At 47.2% G+C, this 23,443-nt stretch overlaps 1 protein-coding gene across 1 annotated transcript in view; it reads left to right on the plus strand.

Annotated features, from left to right (window-relative positions):
* PARD3B (par-3 family cell polarity regulator beta) overlaps nucleotides 1-16,200 on the plus strand; it is a 929,552-nt gene extending 913,352 nt beyond the window's left edge. The window contains exon 23 of the mRNA XM_004426826.3: nucleotides 11,564-16,200. Coding sequence (XP_004426883.2) covers nucleotides 11,564-11,921 — 358 coding nt within the window. The 3' untranslated portion in view covers nucleotides 11,922-16,200. The remainder of the gene's footprint in view (nucleotides 1-11,563) is intronic.
* Nucleotides 16,201-23,443: the final 7,243 nt, after the last annotated feature.

Raw genomic sequence — 23,443 nt, forward strand, 5'->3', positions numbered from 1 at the left:
CTACCCTTTAACTGTGGTCTGCTCTGACTCTGCCAAGGGCGGGGTGGAACTTGCACAGTATTACCTCGCTGGCCAGGAAAATATCTGCATAATACCTCTCAGTGGGGAGTGCAGATTCTGATCCAGAAATCCCATTAGGCCAGGCAACTTTCCCTTCATGACTGCACCCTTTGAGACACGAGAGTAATATAAGACCTCAGATTCTTTTTACCCCCACTTTCCTCCAATAGGCATGTCATATCAATCACCCAGATCATTGCATTCTCTCTTGTGAGAAGAAAAGCGCATATTACTTTACAGATGGAGAAACCAAGGCACAGATAAGTGAAGAAGTCCAGCCGGGGTCACCCTGGAAGAGGTCAGGCTGAAATGCAGTGGTGTGACCTGAGGCCATTTGGACTGGAGCCTTTGTGGTTTCCTGGAAGGGTCATGAAATTGTAACCCCCGATGACTCATTGGGGACCACCTATTCATTTTGCAGAGTTGAAGATGAGGCCTGAGAAGGTAAAGTGACTTGTCTGAAACCCCCTGGGATAAGACCCGGCTTTGCGGTTCCCATCCGGGGTCCCTTCTCCGTACTGCAGCTCCCTTGAGCACAGAGGTATTGATGGGGAATTTATTTTTAAAGATTTAAAGGTGGACCAGGTATGGTGACAGAAATTTTAGTCTACTTCCCAGGGCACTTTCACTCTTCGAAGTGGAGGATTTGGATAACGTGCACCTATAAGTGGAGGATGCAAACTGAATGTGATGATGCAGAAATCTGGAGGGCGAGATTTATTCCTGTGGGGCAGAGCCTGCAACCCTGAACAGCTGTCAGGGCAGGTGGGACTGTCAGGGAGAGAAGCAAGCAGGAGCAGAGCCAAGGAGGGCCGGGTCCCGCCCCAGGGCCGCTCCCGCCAATTGCGGCCTTAGAGGAAGGCAAGGCCTGAGTTTAAGGGAAAACAGGAAAGCTGAATCTTTATGTGAAAGCTCTCAATGTTCAAACGTCAGCAAGCAGCTGATAAACTTTTAAAATGCCATGTGAGCCTATATAGAGTGAATATGTATATTCACTCTACGGGCCTACTAGTGGCACCTCTGTTAGAGGATTTCCTATGCTGACACACACTAACGTGTGTCACACTAATGTGGAGAGGGATGCATAGGGATCGGGCACTCAGTTGTAAGTTTTGGGTTGGTTTACAGATTTGTCTTGCTCCTTCTAGGTCTTTGGACACTCAGCTTAAACTCCTTATAGAAGACCCAGTTTTATTTCTTTTAAAAATGATTGGGTGTAACTTCAAATTCAGTGAGGGTTGAGGACCTCAGTGTGATCCATGTGTTTGTTCTTAGTTTCTTAGTTTCCATCACAACTCTGCGAGGTGGGGAAAGGCAGACATAGTATCCCCATGTTACAAGTGAGGTCACTGAGACTCAGGAAAAGGTCAGCCACCTGGACTGTGTTGCTACGAAGTGCCTTCCTCAATTTAAGCCCAACTTCTGCCCCTGAGCCCCACGCTGTGCCCACTACGCTGAGCTGCAGCCTGAGATCCCTCGGAACTGAAAAGCCCAAGAGCATCGGCCGCCCTAACCGGCAAACGAGAGCCAGTTCCGGAACAGGCTGGCTGGCGGGGCCGCTTGAGGTCCACGAGGCAAAGGCAGAGCCTGGAGCCCCATCCCTCCTGAAGTCCCAACCAGCTGGCACGGGGCAAACAGTAAATAACGTTTTATGTGGTGATGGCTCTTTAGTTTTAAATCACTTCAGCATTTACTTTTAATTGATTTCTTTAAATCAGATGACTCATACTTGTAAATGTTTGCTTTTCTATGGTAAGCCTTTATTTAAATTATTAAAGCTTCAGCTTCATGACTGATTTTAAGAACTGAGGTGCTGGCGTGCTGATAACAGAATGCATGTGATAAAATGGGGGGAAATCCTTTCATATTGGTGCATATGCCAGCACCAAATATGGCTAAGAGTGAGGCAGCACTCAAAGAAATAGAAGAGAGGGTGAATTTATAGTTTTCTTTGACTTGTTCAAGGAATAAATCGATAAAGCAGGGAGTAAGAGAACAAATGGAGGTTGAAATAACATCTGAAGCTCACTCACAATAGAAGCTTGTCTTGCTCTGTCTTTTTTAAAAGCACTCATGGATGGCTCAGGACCCACATATTAGTTCACTACAGGGGGTGCGGGTGGGGCACGGGAGAGGGGCTGTGGAAAGTAACAGCACAAGAACATTTGAGACAAAAAGAAGACGGAGTAATGATGAGAGCAGAGTAATTTCATAGCCCCAATCAGTTTGGGCTCTTATAAGCCTTGATTTGCTAGCTGCTCAATTTTACCAGCATCAAAGGCAAGAATGGAAACCAAGAAAGCTGGGCTGACAGTCAGGCTGTACTACAGCGGAAAGAGAAATGACAAAGAATGCTCTAGTTTCAATAAAAGAAGATTTGTAAGTAAAAGGTTTGTAATGACATTAATAACCACTCTTCAGCAGCCGTGTAATGATCAGCCGGAGGATGAAGGGACCAAGGCAGGCCGGGGAACTCAGGGCAAGTCCTCAGCAGCTAAGACTCTCTTGATAACTTTTATTGTTTGTTGAAAATCATTTCAACAATACAGTTCAGTAACCTTTGTGCTATAAATCCATTTCATCTGCAAAAATGAGAGCTGAATAGAGTGTGATATTATATAGAATCTGTCATGCTGGCACTCTCTCCGAAGCCCTCTGCCGAATAATGAGCCGGGTTCCAGACAGGAGGGCTTCGTGGGGCCAACAGCTGAGCCTTGCGTGTGCCACCGGGCCCGGCCTGGGGCTTTGAAAACTGCTTAGCACAGACAGGAGATGAAGGCCCAGAATTGCCCTCCATGCTTTGGTGAAAATTATCATGAGGTGCTTCAATTCTGCATCAAAATTAATGCAGAGAGGCCAAAAGTGCTTCCATGTGTTATCTGGTGGAAATTGGAGAACGGGCCCATTGCCTTAGTTCTGGGATCAGGGAGATTGTGAGAATATAAATCCCCAAAATATACCCAAGCTTGACTGTGGCTGAGTCAGTCATCAAAATCCAAACTCCCTGAGTGGAGCTCTGGGCCAGGCTGTGCCTCCTTCCATGCACCCCCTCCAATCATGGGGGGACCAAGAAGCTCATGCCTCTATTGAGAGAAGGATGAGAAAGCCCTTCCCCCAGGAAACCTCCATGGAGATGAAATCAACTTGGTATTTGGAGGAGCTGATGTCAAACCCTTCCTTCCCACAAGTGAACCCAGCACTCTTCATTTTCACGTGGGTCCCTGGTCCATTTGTCTTTAACTACCTTATAAATTGAATATTGATACTAACATGCTCATTTCTTACGGCAGAAATTGAACCCAGAGGTTTATGAAATATGTTGTCTAAGCCTCACTTAGTCTTAGAAATTTGGGGGAAAAGATTACCTGATTAAAAAAAAAGAAAAAGTCTTACGGCAGATCTCCTATTCAGGCAGAATATGAGGCACAACTCATACAGGCACAACTCCCTGTTAAGTTGTGAGGGTTTAAATGTGAGACTATCACATCCAAAAAATGTAAGTGCTCACACAGTCCCCAAAAGAAAACTGCACTCGTCTTTACAAGTTGTGCCGTGTTTTCATTTGAGAGTAACTGCAATGTGCTCAAAATTGCTTCCAAGTTGTCGGCAACTGGCTTGATGGTTATAAAATTCAACTGTCCTTCAGATTCACATGCCCCTGGCTCTGCAGGATTGAGTTGCTCTTTTGTGAAGCTGGCCCACAGCGTTGCCTGCCTGTGCGAGCCCTAATATACTATTGGAAAGGGATTTGAACCTACAGTAAGGCAGTGGCAGTGAGGATGGACAGCTGAGAATATTGAAGAGTGTTTTCTAGAACCCAATGTCTGGCTGGTGTGGGGATGACAGAGGAGTCTAGATTTTTGGCGTGGCCGACTGTGTAGATAACATCCTTCTCCAAAGGGAGCACTAGAGGAGCGGTGGCTCTGGGGAGATGGGATTGTTTCGTTTTGTATCTGCAAGGTTTGAGGTGCCTCCAAAGGGCGCTGGCCCACAGGTCATCCACACCACCCCCCTGCTCCAAATTTTGCTGAAGAGAAATCACACTCCTTACTCCTCCCCTCACCGCCCCTGGTGCTACGGTCTTCCGTGACCAGGCTCTGAAGAACCTCTCCAGACTGAACTGCTTCTCCCTCCCCCACTCTTCACGAGCCAGCAGCAGAAGAATGTCTCTGATTCCAGAATATTCCAAGGTTTTTCAGCTCTATGTCTTTTCTCCTGTTGTTTGTATCTTCTGATGCCCATGCCAACTGAACTACCTGACACTCTGTTTTGTTAGATTCCAGATTGATCTAACTGAGCAGCAGGTTACATGCCTTACCAACCTCCATAACCGCAGAGTGATTCCTCAAAACATAGCCCAGTTCCACCCGCATCAGAATCATCAGGGCTCTTGTGAAAAAGGCAGGTTCCCAGGCCCCTTTCAGACCAGCCCATCTCTGGGATTGAAGTCCCAGAGTCTGTGTCTTTTATCAACAGTCCCTTGAATCTTAGTGACACCAACGTCCAAGGTATGGGACCTTGAACACAGGGCCTTGCAAACGGAAACACACGCATATCTCTTTTGATCTTCATACAAGGCACCAGCAGCCTGTTTTTCTCAAGGAGAGGCAGCCTAAGGTCCCTGAATGAGACTGCCCATGTGGAATTCTGTCTGCGTCTTTGGCGTCTACCAGCACCATCAGCATTTGTGGCTTCCTGGGTGTCTAAAAGCCAGAGTACCCATTGAAATAAACTTTTTTGCCTTTCATCCATTAGATTCTTTTTTAAAAAGAAAAAATGTATTTCCAAATATAAACCACCTTCTTTCACTTGCTGCCAACAGGCACGTTGTGAGCAGGTGAGAGGCAAGAGAGGTCAGAGGCTGCACCTCTAGCTCAGGTCAAGCATGCGGCCTCCGGTCAGTCTGCTGAGGCTTGAATCTGGGCCCTCCCACTTCCTGTGTGCCCTTGGTCAAGTGACTTCACCCCTCTGTTCCTCAGTTCCCTCATCTGCAAACCAGGGATAATAACAGCACCTACCTTGTGGCGTTGTTGTGAGGAATGAACATATTAATGTGGAGAAAATGCTTAGGATGGCAGCTGGCGGTAAGCTCTCGGGACAGCGCTGCTGTGAGTGTTTGCAGTTCTAACTCCAGCGTTCGAGGTTGTTACCGGCTCGTCAGGCACAGGAGCAGCACAGCCCCGTGCTTACATCTCTGCTGCTGAATTTCAGAGGAAGAGAGTCACAGGGGCAGGATTCTCGGGCATCTTAATGCAACCGTGGTGTGGAAGCCCTTCGACACACACACGCGCGCGCGCGCGCACACGGTGGACGTGTCTGAGACTCCTGGTGCAGCCCTCGCCCGCGGTGAAGAGGGAGTCTTACTCTCTAAGATGGTAGGAAGAGTACATCTAAATCCTCCTGTCGCCCCAGCTTCAGAAATGAACAGCAGAGGCCGGGGGATATATGAATATCTTATCCAAAAATTGTATTACTCTAAAAATAAATAGAACGTAAACCGATCGCGGGGGAGCAGCCCTCGTGAACTGCATTTTTCACCAGAACGTCCTGTCTTCAGGCAGTAACCTCGGACAAGAAACCGTAGTGCTTCTCCTAAGGGGCAGGCGAAACCATCTGCAGAATTCAGGACCCGACACTCTGGAACCTGTTGGCCCTCCAAGTCTGACCTTGAAATTGAACCATTGTCTCTTGCGTGACAATTGGATGAAATCCTTGGTGTTGAGATATTGAAATCCCAGGACTACTGTTACAATAGAGAGAGAGAGGATTTTAGTGGCCTACTAAGTTATGATGATTCGTGCCTTTGGTTGCCATTCTCTTTAAATAAAACCTCTTCTGTGACTGAAAAGGCCATGGGGTAATTATATGCAAGCATGACTTTTTTCATGGCCACAGTTTGGGACGTCCACAAGGTTCCTTCTCTACCATGCTTTCACGTTGCCCTTCCTGATTGTCCTCAGCACCAGCTTTAGAACCTCACGCCCCCTCGTAAAGGGAGTAATTTCAGCAGGACAGTTTTTAGGGAATACCTCCCACCACCTGATACAATGAAAATTCTTAAAGGCCATTTTCCAGATAATAGCAGTTAATATGTGAATTCTTGTATTTGTGGTCATTGTGAAAAAACACGAAAGAAGGAATTAAATGTGGACGATCAAAATTACACCTGTCAAACTGTTTTAGAAATGTCTTCTGAGCACCCGGTCATTATCATTCCTCTTTCCTTTTCTTTGCAAACATTTCCTTGGTGTTAACAAGAGCCTAAAGATGTACTGGTCTACCATCTACTGATAAATCCCTTCCCACTCTAGGTCCTGGCAAAGAGCGAGAGCCTTCTCCTCATAACGCAGTGGGAAATGAGTGATGAAAGCAGGACTTTTTGCCAAAATCGTGTCTATGACATAGGCCATCAAATGATCAGTATAGTTTATGATTCCGTAAAATCTGCAGAAATCAAAGCTATGTGATATACGTTGCAGAGGGCTCTGCTAATCCTGGCCGACCACATTCGTGCCTGGACGCGGATGAAGGCCTGGAAAGTGGAAACCTGACCCTAGAGGAATTCCAAACACAGCCTGAAAGCATCTCTGTCCACGTCGCGCGGCGACTCGAGCGTTCGAGGAGATCAGTATGTGCTGATCTTTTTTTAGCTTCACCGTATTTGTAGAAGAAGCAGAGAAGAAAGTACCAGCACCAGCACAGCCACTAGATGATCTGTGTGCAGCGTGCTCGAGAGTGGGGGGGCTGCGCCTGCTGCTGGCTTTCTGCCAGGGGGTGCAGCCTCTCCTCTGAGATGCACCAGCAGCTTCACATCATGTTGCTTCCCCCCATCTGAACCCCAAATTTGGTCACAGTTATTACCAAAAAAGGAAACCCATACAGGCTACCTTGGAAGTTAAGAAATTGTCTTTATTTGGGCTGCTAATAGCACACAGAGTACTTTACAGAAATTAAGAGGAAAAAGATTCTGCCTTTTGGAAGCTTTTCCATAAATAAGAAATTCAATGCTTATGCCTAAGCTGGTCATACTCACCTTTGCTCATAAATTCTTTACGGCTTTCACGCTTTTTTACTGCAAACCTTATTTTTATGCCTGCTAACCTTACCCCTCTAACACGAACCCTCTCCTAGTCGATGATGTGTGCTAATCTTAGTCGTTTTCCCCTGCTGTTCTTCAACTTCACCTGTCCTTCCTCCTCCTGAAAGGAGCTCATTGAGTGAGAGACAGTGGTGACTCTTACTCAGTTTTGAGACCATAGGTGAATCACCATCAGCTCTGTATCACAAGGATTTGTCACTGATACTTGAAGAACTGAAGGTTGAATATGATGTCTTTTAATAAATTAGAGCAGATTCAAGTTTCCTCCCTTAAAAATGTCACCCCCACTCACTTGAATCCCCTTGTTCTCCTTTGAGTGGGGGGGAAGGGTGTTGAGTTACAGCAGGTGGTAGAGAAGTTTGCATAATCTAGCTTGTGCCCCCTTGGGCACGTGTGGCTTGTATGAGAGTCATCCATCATGTGCATTCTGGTGGGAAAGGTGGGCAGTGCTGTGACAGAGGGGACTAGACATCACCTGGACCTCTGGTTCCTGCTCATCAATCCTCAAACCCAGGTACTTGAACCCATGGCCATCACACCTGGTTTTCTTTGACGTTGTCTCTGAAGGCCCTTTATTTGGAACCCTGTGTCCTGTATTTTTAAACGCATAAATTAAGATGTTCCTAGATTATTGTGTTTATGACAGAAACAAAGAAAATTTCTTTGCTGGACCATAATAAAACCAGTCCTTAACTGATACTTGAATAAATACATGGTAGGATTCAAAATTACTCATGCCTCTTGGTCTATTCCAGGGGCTCATGCCTCTTCATCTATTCCTGTAAGTATAGCCACCTCGTTCCTAGCTAAAAGTCCTTCCAATATTGAGCCCTTTCCCCATACAGGATTGTCTTTGCACATGTAGGAGCATGCCTTCCATCCTTCCACAGATGGAGGCAGGTGGTACCCAGGGGCTGGCTATCTGACCTAATCACCTGCTAATTTTCACTCCCTTTTTTGTTTAAAGAAAAATAGTGACATACTGAGATGGCAAAGGAGGAAAATCTCATGTAGAGAAAATTATTCTTATTGTTTCTTCACTTGTCAATACCATATAGCTCTGTCGTGTTTGGGCGTGAAGGTTAACATTCACTATTGCACGCATTTGTATTTTTAGAAACTGTGTGCCTGAGGTAGTTCCTGTGAGTTTTCCAAGCAAAATCTGAATCCTTTTGGCCTCCAGAAATGAGCCTAATCAAAAATAAAGAAAGAAAAATTTTTTAAATATAGATATTTTCGTGACAGCTTCCTCAAAGAGTTATGAAGAAAGCAAATACAGGCTTGTTTCTCTTTTCTTAGGTAAACATGGCTTCCGAGTTAGATTTTCAATTGAAAAGTTGTTTGTTTTAAGAAAAGTAATAACACAAATAAAACTCATGAGTTCACAAGAAAAATGAGGGGTCTTGAAGTACTGGTGCGTTTACTATTTGGACCCTTGTTTTCGTCAGAATCTCCAGAGGAAGCTGCCCCTGGGTGGCTCAGGGTTGGCTCAAGACACGCAGCCCTGGTCACTGTCATCAGCGTTTCTTAGGTCCCAGAATGCGTTGGTTTTTGTGCTTTCCTACAAATACTAAATTTCACCCAAATCAGGAAACTGTGAGAAGGGAAACTTAAGATTAACAAAGCTAAAAACTCAGCCCCTCTTCTTCGTTTTTCCTATCAAGTTCTGTAGTAAATGAGGAGGGCTTTTCCTTTCTGTGTAAAATCGTTCCTTTAAGCACACACACGTTCATAATATTCACAAGCACTTAGACATTGTTCCGGCAAAAGTCTGCAGAAAATACTCAATTTTGAGTGAAAAGTTATTATAAACAACAGCAACACTCCCCATCAAAGAAAGAAAAATTCTTCTAGCGCTCTTTGAACCTTAAACAGTGTTTTTATAGGCCAGCTCATTGTTTTTCTTCTTTCTGAAAAATTAAAAACGGTAACCGTTTTGATGGGTTCTACAGAAGAAGACAATTTCCATGATTTCATTTCTTGACAAAGAACAGCTACCTCACTTGGTTCCTGCCACATGTAAGCAAACTCTCGGACGTAAAGTCTTGTAGAGAATACAATGTGGGACCACAAAGCTATCTTGAGCTCTGCCCCTCTGCCCCTCTGCCCCTCTGCCCCTCTGCCCAGGGCAATCCTCCCTGCCCCTCGTGGCTGGGGCAGGTGGACGAGTCACGGGGTGAGGTGTGGGAGGAGAGAGAGCGACTGTCCCCCTGTGCATGCACCCTTCACTGTCATGGCGTCGCTCAGGGTGGCTTCTGACCCATCACCACTTGATCTGGGTTGTCTCTCCAAAAATGAAAAAACCAAGGCATGCCTGTCTTTTATAACGTTCTGTTTTAAAAGGGAGAAATCTCAGGGGAGGGAACAGGACCCTAAAAGTCCAAGGCCTGGAATTCCTCCTTTCTCTCTTTCCATTTTAAACAGGAAACATTCACGCTAAGAGGGTCCGGAGGGAGCGTTGGTTCTGTGTTCATTTTAAGGCAGATAATGTTTGTGTGTTGCAAATGTCAGTGATTTATCCCAAGGGCTTAAAATGAGTGCAGAGAAACCACATGTTTCACTTCATGCAGAGAAATATCTTCAGTCGATTTTGAGAGAAAGCACAGGTTAAGGATTTTTTTTAAGTGTCTCGGAAATCTCTAACATGAACCAAAAGGAAACAGAAATGAGCACGGGGGGAGGAGGCTTAAGATATTTTACAATAAAAGATATAATGAATGCTGGAAGTTTTCTAAATGAAAAATAAAATTCTGCAGGAAAGGGAAGATGGAATCGTGATCCTTTACTTCCCGGGCTCGAGTGACGGATGATGCATTTGTGCGCTATTTGTCATGGGCAATTTAAAACAGAGCAAAGCTAACTGCTCTGAGTAATAGCAGTTGATGCTGTAATAACTTGTACACAAACAATTTAATTTTTTTATCTGAAAACCCTCACTAACTCCATTACCCCAGGCTCAAGGATCTATCTTTCATTATTATCCATAGCCAAATTAAGACATAAAAAAGTAGAGAGAGACTCCTGTTCATCCTCATGAGTGGTTCCCGTGCTGCTTTCAAATGCACCCGAGCTTGGAGCTCATCAAGCCTTCACTGATGGGGGACTTTCCAAGTCGTTTTCACATCAGGCTGCAGATGCCGGGTGATTTGGACCCGCATTGACAGGGCTTGATTGACTACAGACTCCGTGCTCTCACAGCCTTGCCGTTTCTTTCACGTGTTCTACCAGTTTGTACTCGGACATTGGAGAGCTTCTCATTAATTGTTATTTTTGCTGTTTCCCTTTAAAAAAATAATAAAAGGAGGAAGGATCCTCCCTGAGAGACGCTGCAACAGTGCAGGGTACGTGTCCACGGGGACAGTAAAGAGTGGGAAGGAGCTGGGGATGGCGGTGGTGAATCTGTGCACAGAAGGTTTATGGGATTTTAAGAGCCACAAACAGAACCACGTGTCTAACCCCAGGCTAGATAAGAGGCAGTCATCTGCACGTTGTTCAGAGACGTGGTGCTTCTGTTATGGCAAAGGCATCAGGAGATGCTTGTTGTCTTAGCGGAGAGAGCCTGGCAGGGTGGCCTTTTTGTTAGTGTTTATCCTCGTCCCGGACCTTTCTGTGTGCCTGCTCCTTACACAGTGCAACCTCCAGCTGGTTTGGCTTTCCCCACTCTGCTACCGGCACAGTGGTGCTTCTAGACTTTGCTGTAGAATTGCTTTATATCAAAGTTCTAGGTGAGTATTCCCAGCTCTGGGTTGGGACTTTTTCTAGGAACTGTCAAGAGGGGAGGGCATACTAATCCACACAGGGATGTGACAGAAGCCAACCAGGGTTACACCAAGACCGTGGCCCATGTAAAGAGCACCCACAGACCTGGGCGAGACGGGAGGGCCTCTGTGGGACTTTATGGCTCTGAATGACCTGTGCATTTCCACCATCATATGTGGGACAGGCGTTAGGTAGGCAGAGAAGGGGAGAGGTTCATGAGCTCAGCCTTAAGAATGCCAAACTCTGCCTTGTTTAGGAAGCTACTTTGGTTACTATACTAAAGGCCAACATAAGAGGATACAAACAAGACAGAGGTCTGTTTCTCTCTCAAGCACAATCTGAGTGTAAGCAGCCCTGGCGGACACAGTGGCTCACTGGTGTCCAGGACCCAGGCTCTTACCCTCTTGTTGCTCTGCCCTCCTCAGAATGTGGCTTTCACCTTGTGGTCTAAAATAGCCACTCTCTTGCCCAACAGGAAGGAGAGAAGGGAAGAAGAAGGTTCCCTCTCTTCTTCTTAAGGGCACACATCTCTTCTGCTCACATCCCATTGGCCACACCAAACTAGACAGGAGGCTGAAGAATGTGTTCTCCAGCTGGACAGCCAGCTTAGTAGCTGTTGATCTGTGTCTGCTCTTCTCTTTCCAGGGGAGGACCAGCCGATCCTGTTGACTATCTGACAGCAGCACCTCTCGGGCTCTACAAGGAAAGGGAGCTTCCGTATTACCCAGGGGCTCACCCTGTGCATCCTCCCAAAGGGAGCTATCCCCGCCCCCCGGATGTGAGGGTCGCAGATCTCCGGTATCCTCAGTACTACCCGCCCCCGCCAGCCCCCCAGCACAAAGGACCCTTCCGACAGGATGTGCCACCTTCCCCTCCTCAGCACCACAGAGTGCCAACCTACCAGGAAGTGGGCAGACCCGGGCCCCGAGGGGGCAGCCCCGACCAGTACCCCTACCGCACCCAGGATCCCCGGCAGAAGGACCCGATGACTGCAGCCGTGTAGCTGAACACCCCGAGCTCGGCGCAGCCCAGAAAGGAAGATGGCTTCCATCACCGTTGCCCTTCCTAGACCTCAAGGCCTTCTTCCTGTTAAGAATTGTCCATGGTACAGATGAGGTTTTTCTCACTGAGGTTTCAACACTTGACTGCTAATTGGAGGGAAAAGGAAGGGACAGGAGTTTGGGGGCGAATATCAGGAGGAAGGGGAAGGATGGGGCCATAAAAACAATACTGCCTGATATTTGAAATACTTTTAGCATTGTTCCGTTCAGTGAGAGTGGTCATTGCACAGGCAAATAACAGTGGAGATATTCCACGTGGTGCCTCCCTGGCTGGGTAACCTGCGTGCGCACACGCGCCCTGTAGAATTGGCAGCACGGAGGCCGTCTCTGCCCAGATCATCATCCATTCGGAGGCTGAGCTTCAGCCACCACAGTAGAGTCATTGAGTCGATGGGCATTTTAAGTGAGCAGGTTTTTCTTTGAAAAAACAAACAAACACAACAAACGTGACTAGTGATCTTGAAATGCTTTATACCTGGAGGAAGACGGCATCTCTTTATCTGAAGAATTTCTCAGGTTCCCGGTACCACTCGCTTGGTATAAGCATCTCACATTTCCTCACTTTTTATATAAAAGTAAGGTGCAAATGCAGTATTAGTGCCCTGGGAGAATGTGCAAAGCAAGTTGGAGCTTCCAGAAGGAGTATATTCCTAGGGCCAAGGGGGAAGAGGCTGAAACTCCGTGGCCTCACCTTCCTTCCTCCCACGTTCCAGGCTGGAGGGCAGGGAGATACCTGCTTTCAGAGTCGTGCCTGAATCTCCTGCCTCTGGTGGTTGTGACTGCAGCCTCTACATTAAGGTTCCCACTTGAGAGTGAAAATGTGCTTGAGAGAAAGATGCCAGCGGTTAGGTCACACAGGAAGCAGTGTCCTGGAGGTACCCGTTCCAGATCAGTGCCAAACAGTGCCATCTGCACCGGGGACGGGGGGTGGGGCTGGGTGCAGCTTTGGAGATTGACAACCAGCGGGTAGTAGATGGCAGGGACTGTGTGCGTGCATGTGTGCGTGTATGTGTGTGTGTGAAGGCGTGTGATTACCAGTGTGGGGAGTGGAAGATAAAAATGCTTGCTGGAAAGTTTGATGAGGAAAGGAATAAAAAGGAAAAAAAAAAAAAAACAGAAATAAGGGAAGGGAGGAGAGGCATAGAACTAAATCATTCTCTGTCTGCTCTATTTCATTAACTAAAGTCAAGGCAGGACAGAGGCCCGGGTCTCCAACTGGGGAAACAAGGTCTTAGGGCTTTGAAAAGCTGAAACCCCACCCTCCAAAACCCGTCACAACTTCTTTTGAGCTTTGCAGCTACTTTCTACTTATTTCAACAGCGTGTCTAAAACTTAGAACCTGACCCAAATGAGAATGCAGACAAAAGACTGAGAAAGAGCAGAACCTGGGAGCAGCAGTTTGAACTGCTGAGTGGTTCTTGAAATACTTTAAGCCTTTTCACATTCCTTCTTCATTCCCTCCAAAAAAAAAAAAAAAACGTCAAGGTCAATTTAGACATATTTTGGCCAAGATTGGGATACCTCTGACTGATAGGGTTTAATAAATTATAGTATTATTGAATATGTAGAGTATCCATCTAGCCCAGCCTAGTCTTATTTTTTTAGCTTGAAATTGAGTTCTGTTCCCAGGAATGATGCACCTGCTGGTTTTAGTCGTCAATGGTGTTGCTTATGGCACTTGGAGAGAGAGGTACAGCTTCCTGAGCTACAGTTACTTCCGGCCCCTTTGAGAACAGACCCTCAGGTTGTTGTCTGCCCTCTGTCATCTCTCTTAAGCCAGGACCTTTCAATTGTTTGCAGTTTGTGCAAAGAGGTTGAGGGTCTCGGCCTGCTCACCTGGAGGGGGCGTGAGGGGGGCGCAGGGTCTCCCTGCCAGCGTGCTCGGTGCCGCCTCCCCTCACACGGAATAAACCTTCTGGGAGAAAATGACGCGCTGAGGGAAATGTACTTGTTTGAAGCATTAAAAATCAGCTCTTCAGTATGTTCCGTGGTTTACCCAAATTTCTCTAGACTAGTGGACTTAACCAAGCCAGAGGCTCCTTCTGGATGAAGGCCAGGGCCTCTGAGAGGCAGCGGGGCAGAGGTGTACGGGGAGGTGTCCTGCTGTGTCGGAGGAGCAGCCCCTGTAGGAAGAAGGCCTGTGTCCACCCCTCGGCCACCCTGGGGGCACGTGCCCCCAGCCGCAGGCCCAGGGCGGGCGCTGGAAGCGGGGTTCTGTGTTGTACACACAGTTGGTAAAAGAGCCACCAGTCCTGAGGGGCACCCGGGCTGGGAAGGTACTATCAGTGTGGACAGAAATAGGTTACAGCAGTTTTCTTTTCTTGCTAGAAGTGTAACACAGGCCCCACTTGACCGTGCCCGAAAGAGGCTAACGTCAGGTGTGCGACAGAGGCTCCGTCAAGCCAAGCAACAGTTGGGAACAGCTCAAATCTAGCTTGATAAACGTCTGTGTCCCAGCCCTCCACTCGTCCCCACCCAGAGGTTACAGGCTCTCCCCCAGTGTTTAGAAGACCAAGCTGTCACCAGTGTGTGCCCAGTAGCAGGAAACCGTCCCGCTTTATTCACAGCCTTGGACAAAGTCAATCAGGCGTCTCCGCGTGGCTCAGAGTGCTGACGGCCCCCAGGAAGAGCACGGCACAGCAAGCTGCAAACCCACCTGCTCCTGATCTCACCCCTGCGTCGTGTAGGCCCGAAACGATGGCCTCAAGTCACTGCGCACTTGAAGGAGCTCTGATTTCGTCCCTTTCTGCAAGAGTAGAGAAACGAAGGGGCGCAGATTGTCGAAAACTTTAGATGCAGGAGCCTAGCCTTCCGCAGGGAGAGAAGCTCGTCTCACGCCCCCGTGGTCCATCAAGCTGTAGCACTGTCACTCTGGATTTGACGTTGCCTCCCCACAGTATCCAATCCGTGGGTGAAAGGCAAGCTCAAAGACAGCGTTTTCTTAAATCATGATTAACAAACAAAAATTGGAAAAAACATTACTGTGAAGGTCATTTTTCTTAGGTCTTTAGGTCTGTATGCATTGACCCCCACAGGACAGCACAGAGCAAAGATCCGTATTATACAATTATACAAAGATCGTATAATTGAGAGCATGGTGAGACTCACAGACCCACTGTCACCCACGGGAAACTGTGCCCGCTGCCTGATAGAGGAGATTTGAGACTTCATTGTAGCTTTATTTTTGCCACCAATTAAATAAAATTAAAACATGATCCATTATTCCTTCCAAAGATTCGTGAACTTCTTGAACTAAACGTATCTTCTGAAGGAAATCTACCTGACAACTGTTGGAGTTGTCATGCATGGAGATCAAACCTTTAAAGAGTTGATTCCCCTAACCTGTAACCACAGCATTCGTTTTCTATGGAGGAACATCTTCACATTTCAGGGGGATAGAGAGATCTGGAGAGTCTGGTATGGATAGGAGTGTGTGTCTGTAAAATTCCCATTGGCATTAAATTCTGAAATCCACAATGAACAGCCTTCAAACTGGTGCTAAATTGGGTAGACGCCCTACTGCTTTCTGAGTCCATGAGCAACAGAAAGTCCAGAGTTAGTGCGATTAGCCAGGAGGGAGTTGGATTCAGGAGCAGCCCACAGTATTATTTCTCTGCACTCCCAGTTTGCGCTGACTTGGGTGGAAACGATGCCACGATGAGACCAGAAAGAGGAGCCTCCATAAGACATCCCTACAAAGTCACCTTTCTGATAAAAAGGAGACTAAAAGATGTCTAAAATAAACCTAGAATCGCATATGCAGCTGTGACTTCTAAGTGCAACTCTCTCTCCCTCAGGTCCTTAAATAGTCATAGAATCACACACAGCCTGACTTCTAAAGATGGGCTTAACTAGGGAGCACGGAGCGTGGAGTGAAGCAACGCCACAGACTGTCTCCTGGCTCAGCCCTTCCCGAGTGTTCTGTTCCCTCTATGCCGAATGCAGTGTGTTTACTACTGGAACATGAAAACAAAACCTGCTGTTTATGTAGTCACTTTTTCTAGTGTTTTCCTATGCTTTTATGATACCAAGTCTGTTTGTAAGTGCTGGAGATAAATTATGTGAAATCCTATTTTGGCATACGGGGGTGGAGAATGGATTCTTTACAGACTTTTTAGATGATCCCATTTGTACCACAGAAAACACTTTGGATGTTGTTATATATGAATATATAAATTTTTCTTGTTCTATTTTGCATTAAAATAAAGCTTTATTCAGTCAGTTAGATGTCAGAGTCTTGGTTTTCACCCACCACTGGCTTGTTTTAGGATTGGATGAATGAATAGGCTGGTCTGGTCCTGCTCACCCTTCAACAGCAACGTCAGGGACAGAGGACACGAGGAGAGAGCACCTGTCACACCCTGGGGTCCCCGAGAAGTAGACGCAGAGACAGAGGTGGGCAAGCAGGAGGTCACTTTGGGAGTGCGCTCGGGTCCAGTACCTGCAGACGGCAGGGAAGGAAGCGGATCGGGCAGAGGGAGGAGCTGAGCTGCCATGTGCTCCCAACTTAGGTCTCAGCCAACTCCACAAGGAAATCTGGAGCTATGGTGGCCCTTCAGAATGGTCCCCAGTGGGGACAAGGGAGCTGGGCTTTTGCTGCTGTGTTGGTCAGTGGGTGTGGGCTACCCCTGGAAAGAGGTGAGATGCAGGCAATGTTCTTCTGGAGAGGCAGTTCCTAAAGGGGGCCGACAGCTGGGGGCCATCTTGGGGAGGTAGGCACAGCAGCTGGGAAAATGGTCCTTCATTCTGGAAGTCTTCATTCCAGGCTGCGTATCACAGCATCCACGACAGCACCCAATACTGTGTTGACCCCTCTCTCCTGCTCGAAACACTCTTACCTTGTGTGTAGAAACATGGTTCTGAGTTGGTTCACCTTGAGACCATCCCTGTGTTTCCTAAGCTCCTTTATTGGCTTATTCTCAGACCTCCCCACAGTCTCTCTTACAAGTTCATCCACAGCCAAGGTCTCAGCTGCCGTCTCTAGACTGACTTGCTCACAACCTCCAGCTCAGATCTGTCTCCTGAGTGCGTGCATGTCCACTTTCCTCCTGGACCTCCCCACTTGGACCTTCCATAGGCCCTTTGAACTCGACATGCCCAGACTGAAAACATAAGCTTTCTCTAAAGAAATCTGCTCCTCGTGATTCTGTCCTGGCCGATGGCACATCGTGTTCACAGTTACAAACCGGAAACCTAGAAATTATGCTTGACTCTCGTTGATATAACTCTGCCCCTTCACCCCATCCATCCCCATCTGATGAGATGGAGGGCCAGCAGTTCCGTCCAGTGTGTCCATACTTCCTAGCATCCTGCCATGCCTTGGCTCAGCCTCATCACTTCTCACCCAGCCTCTTCAGGAACCTTCTATGTGACCTCCTACCTCTGACATGCTTCCTTCCAACCCACCTCTGTACTATACAGACCTACCACCTACTTTGCTGAATAAAATTTTATTGGAACACATACACATCCATTCACTTGCCTGTTGTCTAGAACTCTTTCATGCTGCAATATCAACCTCCACTCTACTGCCACAGGAGTTTCTGAAATGGAGACCTGACCATATGACTCTTCTAGAAGCAGCATAGTCTTGTTGAAAGAACATTGGATTTGAAAACAGGCCGACGTGGATCTAAAATAAAGTTCAACACTAATTAGTTGTGTACCCTTGGGTAAAATATTTACCCCTCTAGGCCTCAGTTTCACCATTTCTGAAATGGAACTACTATACATCTTGTGGGACTGTTTTTAGAATTAACTCACAAGACAAATATAGGAGTTCTGGAGCCAGTTGGACCCAGCCGCCAAGAGCCAGTGTCCACATCTCTTCTCAACTCCATGTTCCTTGATGTCACGTTGGTAGCTTGAAATAGGCCACGTTGGAGGGACTTACAACACAGAATTCAGTGCACCATATGAAACAGGACTTTTCTTACCTCTAGAGAGCCAGTTGTTAAACATTACCTGCACACCACTGTGTATAACATATACTGTTATATGTTTGCCAGGACACCACACTGTATAACATATAGTGTTATATGTTTACAAGTGCACAACAGTGTATAACATATACTGTTATATGTTTACCAGCACATCACAGTGTATAACAAATACTGTTATATGTTTACAAGCACACCACAGTATATAGCATATACTGTTATATGTTTACCAGCACACCACTGTGTATAACATATACTGTAATATGTTTACAAGCACATCGCAGTGTATAGCATATACTGTTATATGTTTACCAGCACACCACAGTGTATAACATATACTGTAATGTTTACAAGCACACAACAATGTATAGCATATACTGTTATATGTTTACCAGCACACCACAGTGTATAACATACACTTATATGTTTATAGCACACCACAGTGTATAACATATACAGTTATATGTTCACCAGCACACCACAGTGTATAACATATGCTGTAATATGTTTACAAGCACACCACAGTGTATAACACATACTGTTATATGTTCACCAGCACACCACAGTGTATAACATATACTGTTATATGTTCACCAGCACACCGCAGTGTATAAAGTATGCTGTTACATGTTCACCAGCACACCAATGTGTATAACATATACTGTTACATGTTCACAAGTGCACCACTGTGTATAATAGATACAATTATATGTTCACCAGCGCACCACAGTGTATAACATACATTATATATTTACCAGCACACTGCTGTGTGTAACATACACATTTGCCCAGCAGTCAAAGAAAATTAATCTTTGCCCCCATTCACACACACATGTGCACATTCACTCCTCTAAACCTTTCTGTGCCCCCTACTACTTACAGCTTAAAGTCTAAAATCCAAAGCCCTCCAAAATCTGTCCACTGTGCCTCTCCCTCCTCATGTCTTGTTACTTCCAGTTTCACATCTTGTGCTACTGTTATTCCAAGTTACTTTTATTTATTTGAACCAGGCACGCATTTCACAGCTCCGTACTATGGCAACATGCAGTAAACATAGGTGACCCTGCCCAAAATGCCCTTTGTCCTGTGGACCCTCACTCATCCTTCAGGCCCCCGTCAAGCGGCTTTCTCCATGGAGACTTCAAGGCAGAAATGGAGATTGGCTCCCTCACAGCCAACCCACCTCCCATAGCAGGTCTTGCTGCAGGCCAGAGGCACTGAAGCTGGAGACCACGTTTTCCCGACTTCCTCACAGCCTGGGTTCCACATGAGGCCCAGCTTCTACCAATGAGACCAAACTCTCTGGGAGACAGAGCTGAGGCCCAGAGACGCTTCTGCTGGCAAACACAGTAACAGAGGCGTGTGGTGTTTCTGCAGGAGTGGCCAGCCCCTAGCTTCCTGGAGGTCCAGGAGCTGTGTGAGGGTCACCACGTGTTAGCGTGGGTCACAGCGGAGGCGACGTGGTTCTGTTGCCCACAGGTGGGGCCCTGGCTTTCTGATCATCGAAGGGTAGCAACTCCCTCGGTGGGCTGGTTCTGTAATGTCGTTCTGATATTTATTCCTGGAAGCTTTGCCTACACCTTTCTCCTCCAGCCCTTCCAACAATTTTGCAAACAGTGAACTCCCCACTAAACTAGCTAGAAGGGACTCAGTTATCTGCAACTAAACCGACCACGATACCTCTGCGGCCCTTCACCCGAGGCGGAGTTGGTAATTCCATCCTGGATGTTACCAAGACACTTTCTGCAGATCCTCAATAAAACTTTTACTACCTCGATTACAATGATTAGTTTCCACGTCTTTGTGGCCTTCCAAGGAATATTATATTCGTAACACGTTGCCCAGCTCTGACTATACGCTCAGGAAATATTTGTTGAATTCATTTGAATGAAGAAATGAGGTGTGAGGATTCTTTTTCTGAATTGCTGCACGGCTGACGTTCCACCTCACAGCTCAAGCCGTAAGTCTCAGAGTCGTGTTGTTCAAGATCTGGTATTATTCTCGAGGTGAAAGGCGTTAGCTCACGTGGGCAGGCCAGATTCCAATTTAAAACATGAAGCAGACTAGGAGATTGTAAATGCAATGGCTAATGCATTATTTAGAGAGCAAAGAGAGACTTAAGTAAAGAGAAAATGTATTACTTACAACTTACTAAGATGGAAATACTTTCAGTGACAGATGATTATTATTATTAGTGTATAATTCCTTGGATTTTAGGCAAGTGCTTTGCAATCACATGCATTACGTTTTCCTTTAGACAACTGTAGGTGGTGAGTTGGATGGCTCCCTGACTTTCGTAAGGAAACTGAGTCCTGCATACAATGGTCCTAAAATAAAGATTTAATGAACGCTGTTTAGGCATATCCAAAGGAACTAGAGGTTACTTCATAAGTGTCTTGACAACTGAGAATTTTTTTAGTGGCCATGTTTATTCTCACTAATTATTGTTTACAGTACAAGCTGAATGTTTCATGATCACAGTAATTTTTGCTTCTCATACAAAGAACATCAGGTTCACACTGATTTTACAGCTGAAGAAAGTGAGACATGAAGAAGCCAACCAGGTAATCCAGAGCCACACAGGGAGAGAACGCCTGGCTTCCTCTATCCGTCGTGTATCTTTGAGGACCTACTGTGTCCCTGGCGCCTGTGCCAGCTCCCGAGCAGGCCGTCTGCAGCGTGGTGGGTACCGCCAGGTGGCGTTAGAAGTTCCTTCCTCAGCACGTGGCCAGTGTGCATCATCCCTGTCCCTTCCTACGCACTGGGCTCCCGGAAGTCATTGGCCACAGATGGCCCGTGTCCTGTGGAAGAGGGCGAGAGATGCTTCAGCTGTCAACATTTAACATCCAACTCTCATCCTTCTGACTGGAATCTTTATTTGGCTGGTTGTTGCTGACCCTCCTCTCACAATCCCAAATTCCTAAGTTTGCCACATAATAATGAATGTGTGACACCATAAAAAACAGTTTAACTGGACCCTGTCAACCCTTGACCTTGCATCTCTTCTGCCTAGTCAGTCTAAGGAGAAGCACAAAAATAAAATGAGACTCCCTCGTTGCCCAGCAGAGACTTCACGTCACAGGCTGTAAAATGCGGCCGAGGATCCCAGACACAGAAGAGCCCTGAGAGTCGGCTAGGAGAGACAAGCAAGCCTACAAAGAGCCCAGACTCAAGGCTGAACACGGCGAGTGCTTGGGGGGTGCACTGCCAAGGCAGCCTGACTCTGGACTTGGGTGTAGACGGGTCAGGGCAGGTCTCAAAGGATGGGAGAATGTAAGAGGCCAAGCAGAGAAGGGCATCGGCTTCCCGGACAAAGAAGAGGACACGGGTCTGCGCGGAGACAGGAAACCTGCAAATACAGATGATTCGGAGGCAGGGGGAGGACGGTGTGTGGTTAATAGTAATTAAAGGAGAGGGTTGTAGGTTAATAACAATAACAGCTAATATTAGTCAGTGCATAGCAAGTGCCAGATACTGGCTGAAGTGTTTTTATTCTATCCCATTTAATCCTCAAGGTATGAGAAAACAGAACCTTAAATGAATTTAGTAACTTGCCCTGGGAATGTCAGACCAGACAAGAAGAGGGTGCTTAGGCACTCCAGGGACTCACACAAGTGGGTATTTAACTAGAACTGGCCCAGACGAAGCACTATGCGGGGTGAACTAGGAAAACTCAAGTCATCAGCCTTCCTCGAGAGGGGAGGGCCAAGACTCACTGAGCACACAGGAGCAAGGCTGGTCGCTTTGCCTACGTTTATCTCATTTTCCTGTCACATCAGTTAAGATGGGCATTATCCCCATTTTACAGATGAGAAAACTGAGGCTCTCAGAGAATAAGGACTAGCTGTGGCTGGTGAAGTGGCAGCTCTGATCTCAAACCCAGCTCTGCATCCACAGTGCTGCTTGCTCCACCAATGAAGAGTGGAGATTACAAGTAAATCTCTGTGCAATTTCTTTTAATTCTTCATCGCTTACATTGTTATTACTATTTAAAGTGTGTGCACTGTTGAAGAAAATTCAGAATGTGTAAATGCAGATTTTGACATTTTAGACTCAAGAAACAGGCAGCCTTGTGTTAGTTCCACTATATATTAAATTATAATCTATGTAGACAGCAGTTTTGAAAGGTATCCAGGCAAATAAGTTGTATTTCTGGCTGCAGTCAGACAGGTAGATGAAACCTTGATGACTTAATTCCCCACCTATTAAAGGTAGAAGCAGACCAAGACCCTGAGCTGCTGAGAGGCTGCCAGGAAATTTATGAAGAGCAGCGAAGTGCAGGGCCATAATTTCAACAGGTTCTCCTGCTCCTCTGGCTAATTGTTTTCCCAGGTGTCTCGGCTCAGAACCATTCAGCGTTCTTATCACCAGGGAGAGGTGCCTACTTCCGAGGACGCTCTCCAGCCTGCAGCCACCTCTGTCCTGCAGTCACAGCCACCCGTGGGGGAGATTTAAGAGCTGCCGCACGCGCTGCGCTGTCTTGATCTGCAGAGAGAGCTGTGGTGTCGCCCTTTGATTTACGGAGAGTGCGGCTCAAACCCAGCCCCCTTCTTTATTAAAGCAGCTTTTAGTCATATTATCCCTCCCGAGTTCCAGGTCCCAATACCGCCACCACCCAGGGGTCAAATCCCTCTGATAAGCAGCGTTCCGGCCGATTGGAAAGGGCCTCTGCCTTGCCCGCTCCTGCCATCCTGCTTCCCCACCCCCTAGGTGTGAGGTGGAGGCAGGAGGAGGATGGAGACGGAGGCGCAGCCCTGGCTCCAGGTGGCCTTTCAATATCCCTTTTTCTCCTGACCCTCTCTTGACCTTCTCCGTGTGACGGTGTTTGGCCTGGGGCTGTGCCTCTTCGCGGTGATTTTTCCCACCCAGGCTTTCAAGGGGAAGCCTCAGAGAGGTGCGGCCACACTGCTTTGGACCCCGCTTTCAAGGGCTCCCGCTCTCTGGGCTGTGTCCTGCAGAATCGGGAGACAGGATGCAGGCCCCCAGTGGAGAACACCGGAGAGCAGCGGGCACATGAGTACCTGCAGGTGAACCGACTGGCTTGTGGGCGTCCGGTGTATGAAACTGGGCTCTTCCCAGAGCATGGAGCTCTGCCTCTACAGATGTATCACCCAACACACAAACCAGGCCTGTGCCACGTAAGGCGGGGGGTGCGGAAACTTGAACATTCCTGGCTGCAGGGGCCAGCCACGCTCTGTCGAGAAGCAGTGATGTCCTTCCCAGGGACCCGGCATCAGGACACCTCCATCCTTCCTTAGCCGTGTCCCCAGCTCCCTCTGGGCTTGCACCAAAACTTGACTGCTCTCTGCCACTCGGATCCTACACCATCACCCCGGTCCAGCGAGCTCCTCGGAGTGGGGTTGATAAAGAGAGTCGTCTGGGGTCAAGATTGGGGTGTGATAGAGGCAGAGGTACCCTCCTCCCTCCCCCATTCTCCATGGGGGGATAAGCCACCCTGGAGTCGGGACTGTGGTGGATGGATTACGAGTGGCTCTTGGGTTAACAAGCTGGGTGACCCAGCTAGT

The sequence above is a fragment of the Ceratotherium simum genome, chromosome 9, assembly GCF_057802395.1.
Source record: "Ceratotherium simum simum isolate JZ-2026a chromosome 9, ASM5780239v1, whole genome shotgun sequence".
In the NCBI taxonomy this organism is placed as follows: domain Eukaryota; kingdom Metazoa; phylum Chordata; class Mammalia; order Perissodactyla; family Rhinocerotidae; genus Ceratotherium; species Ceratotherium simum.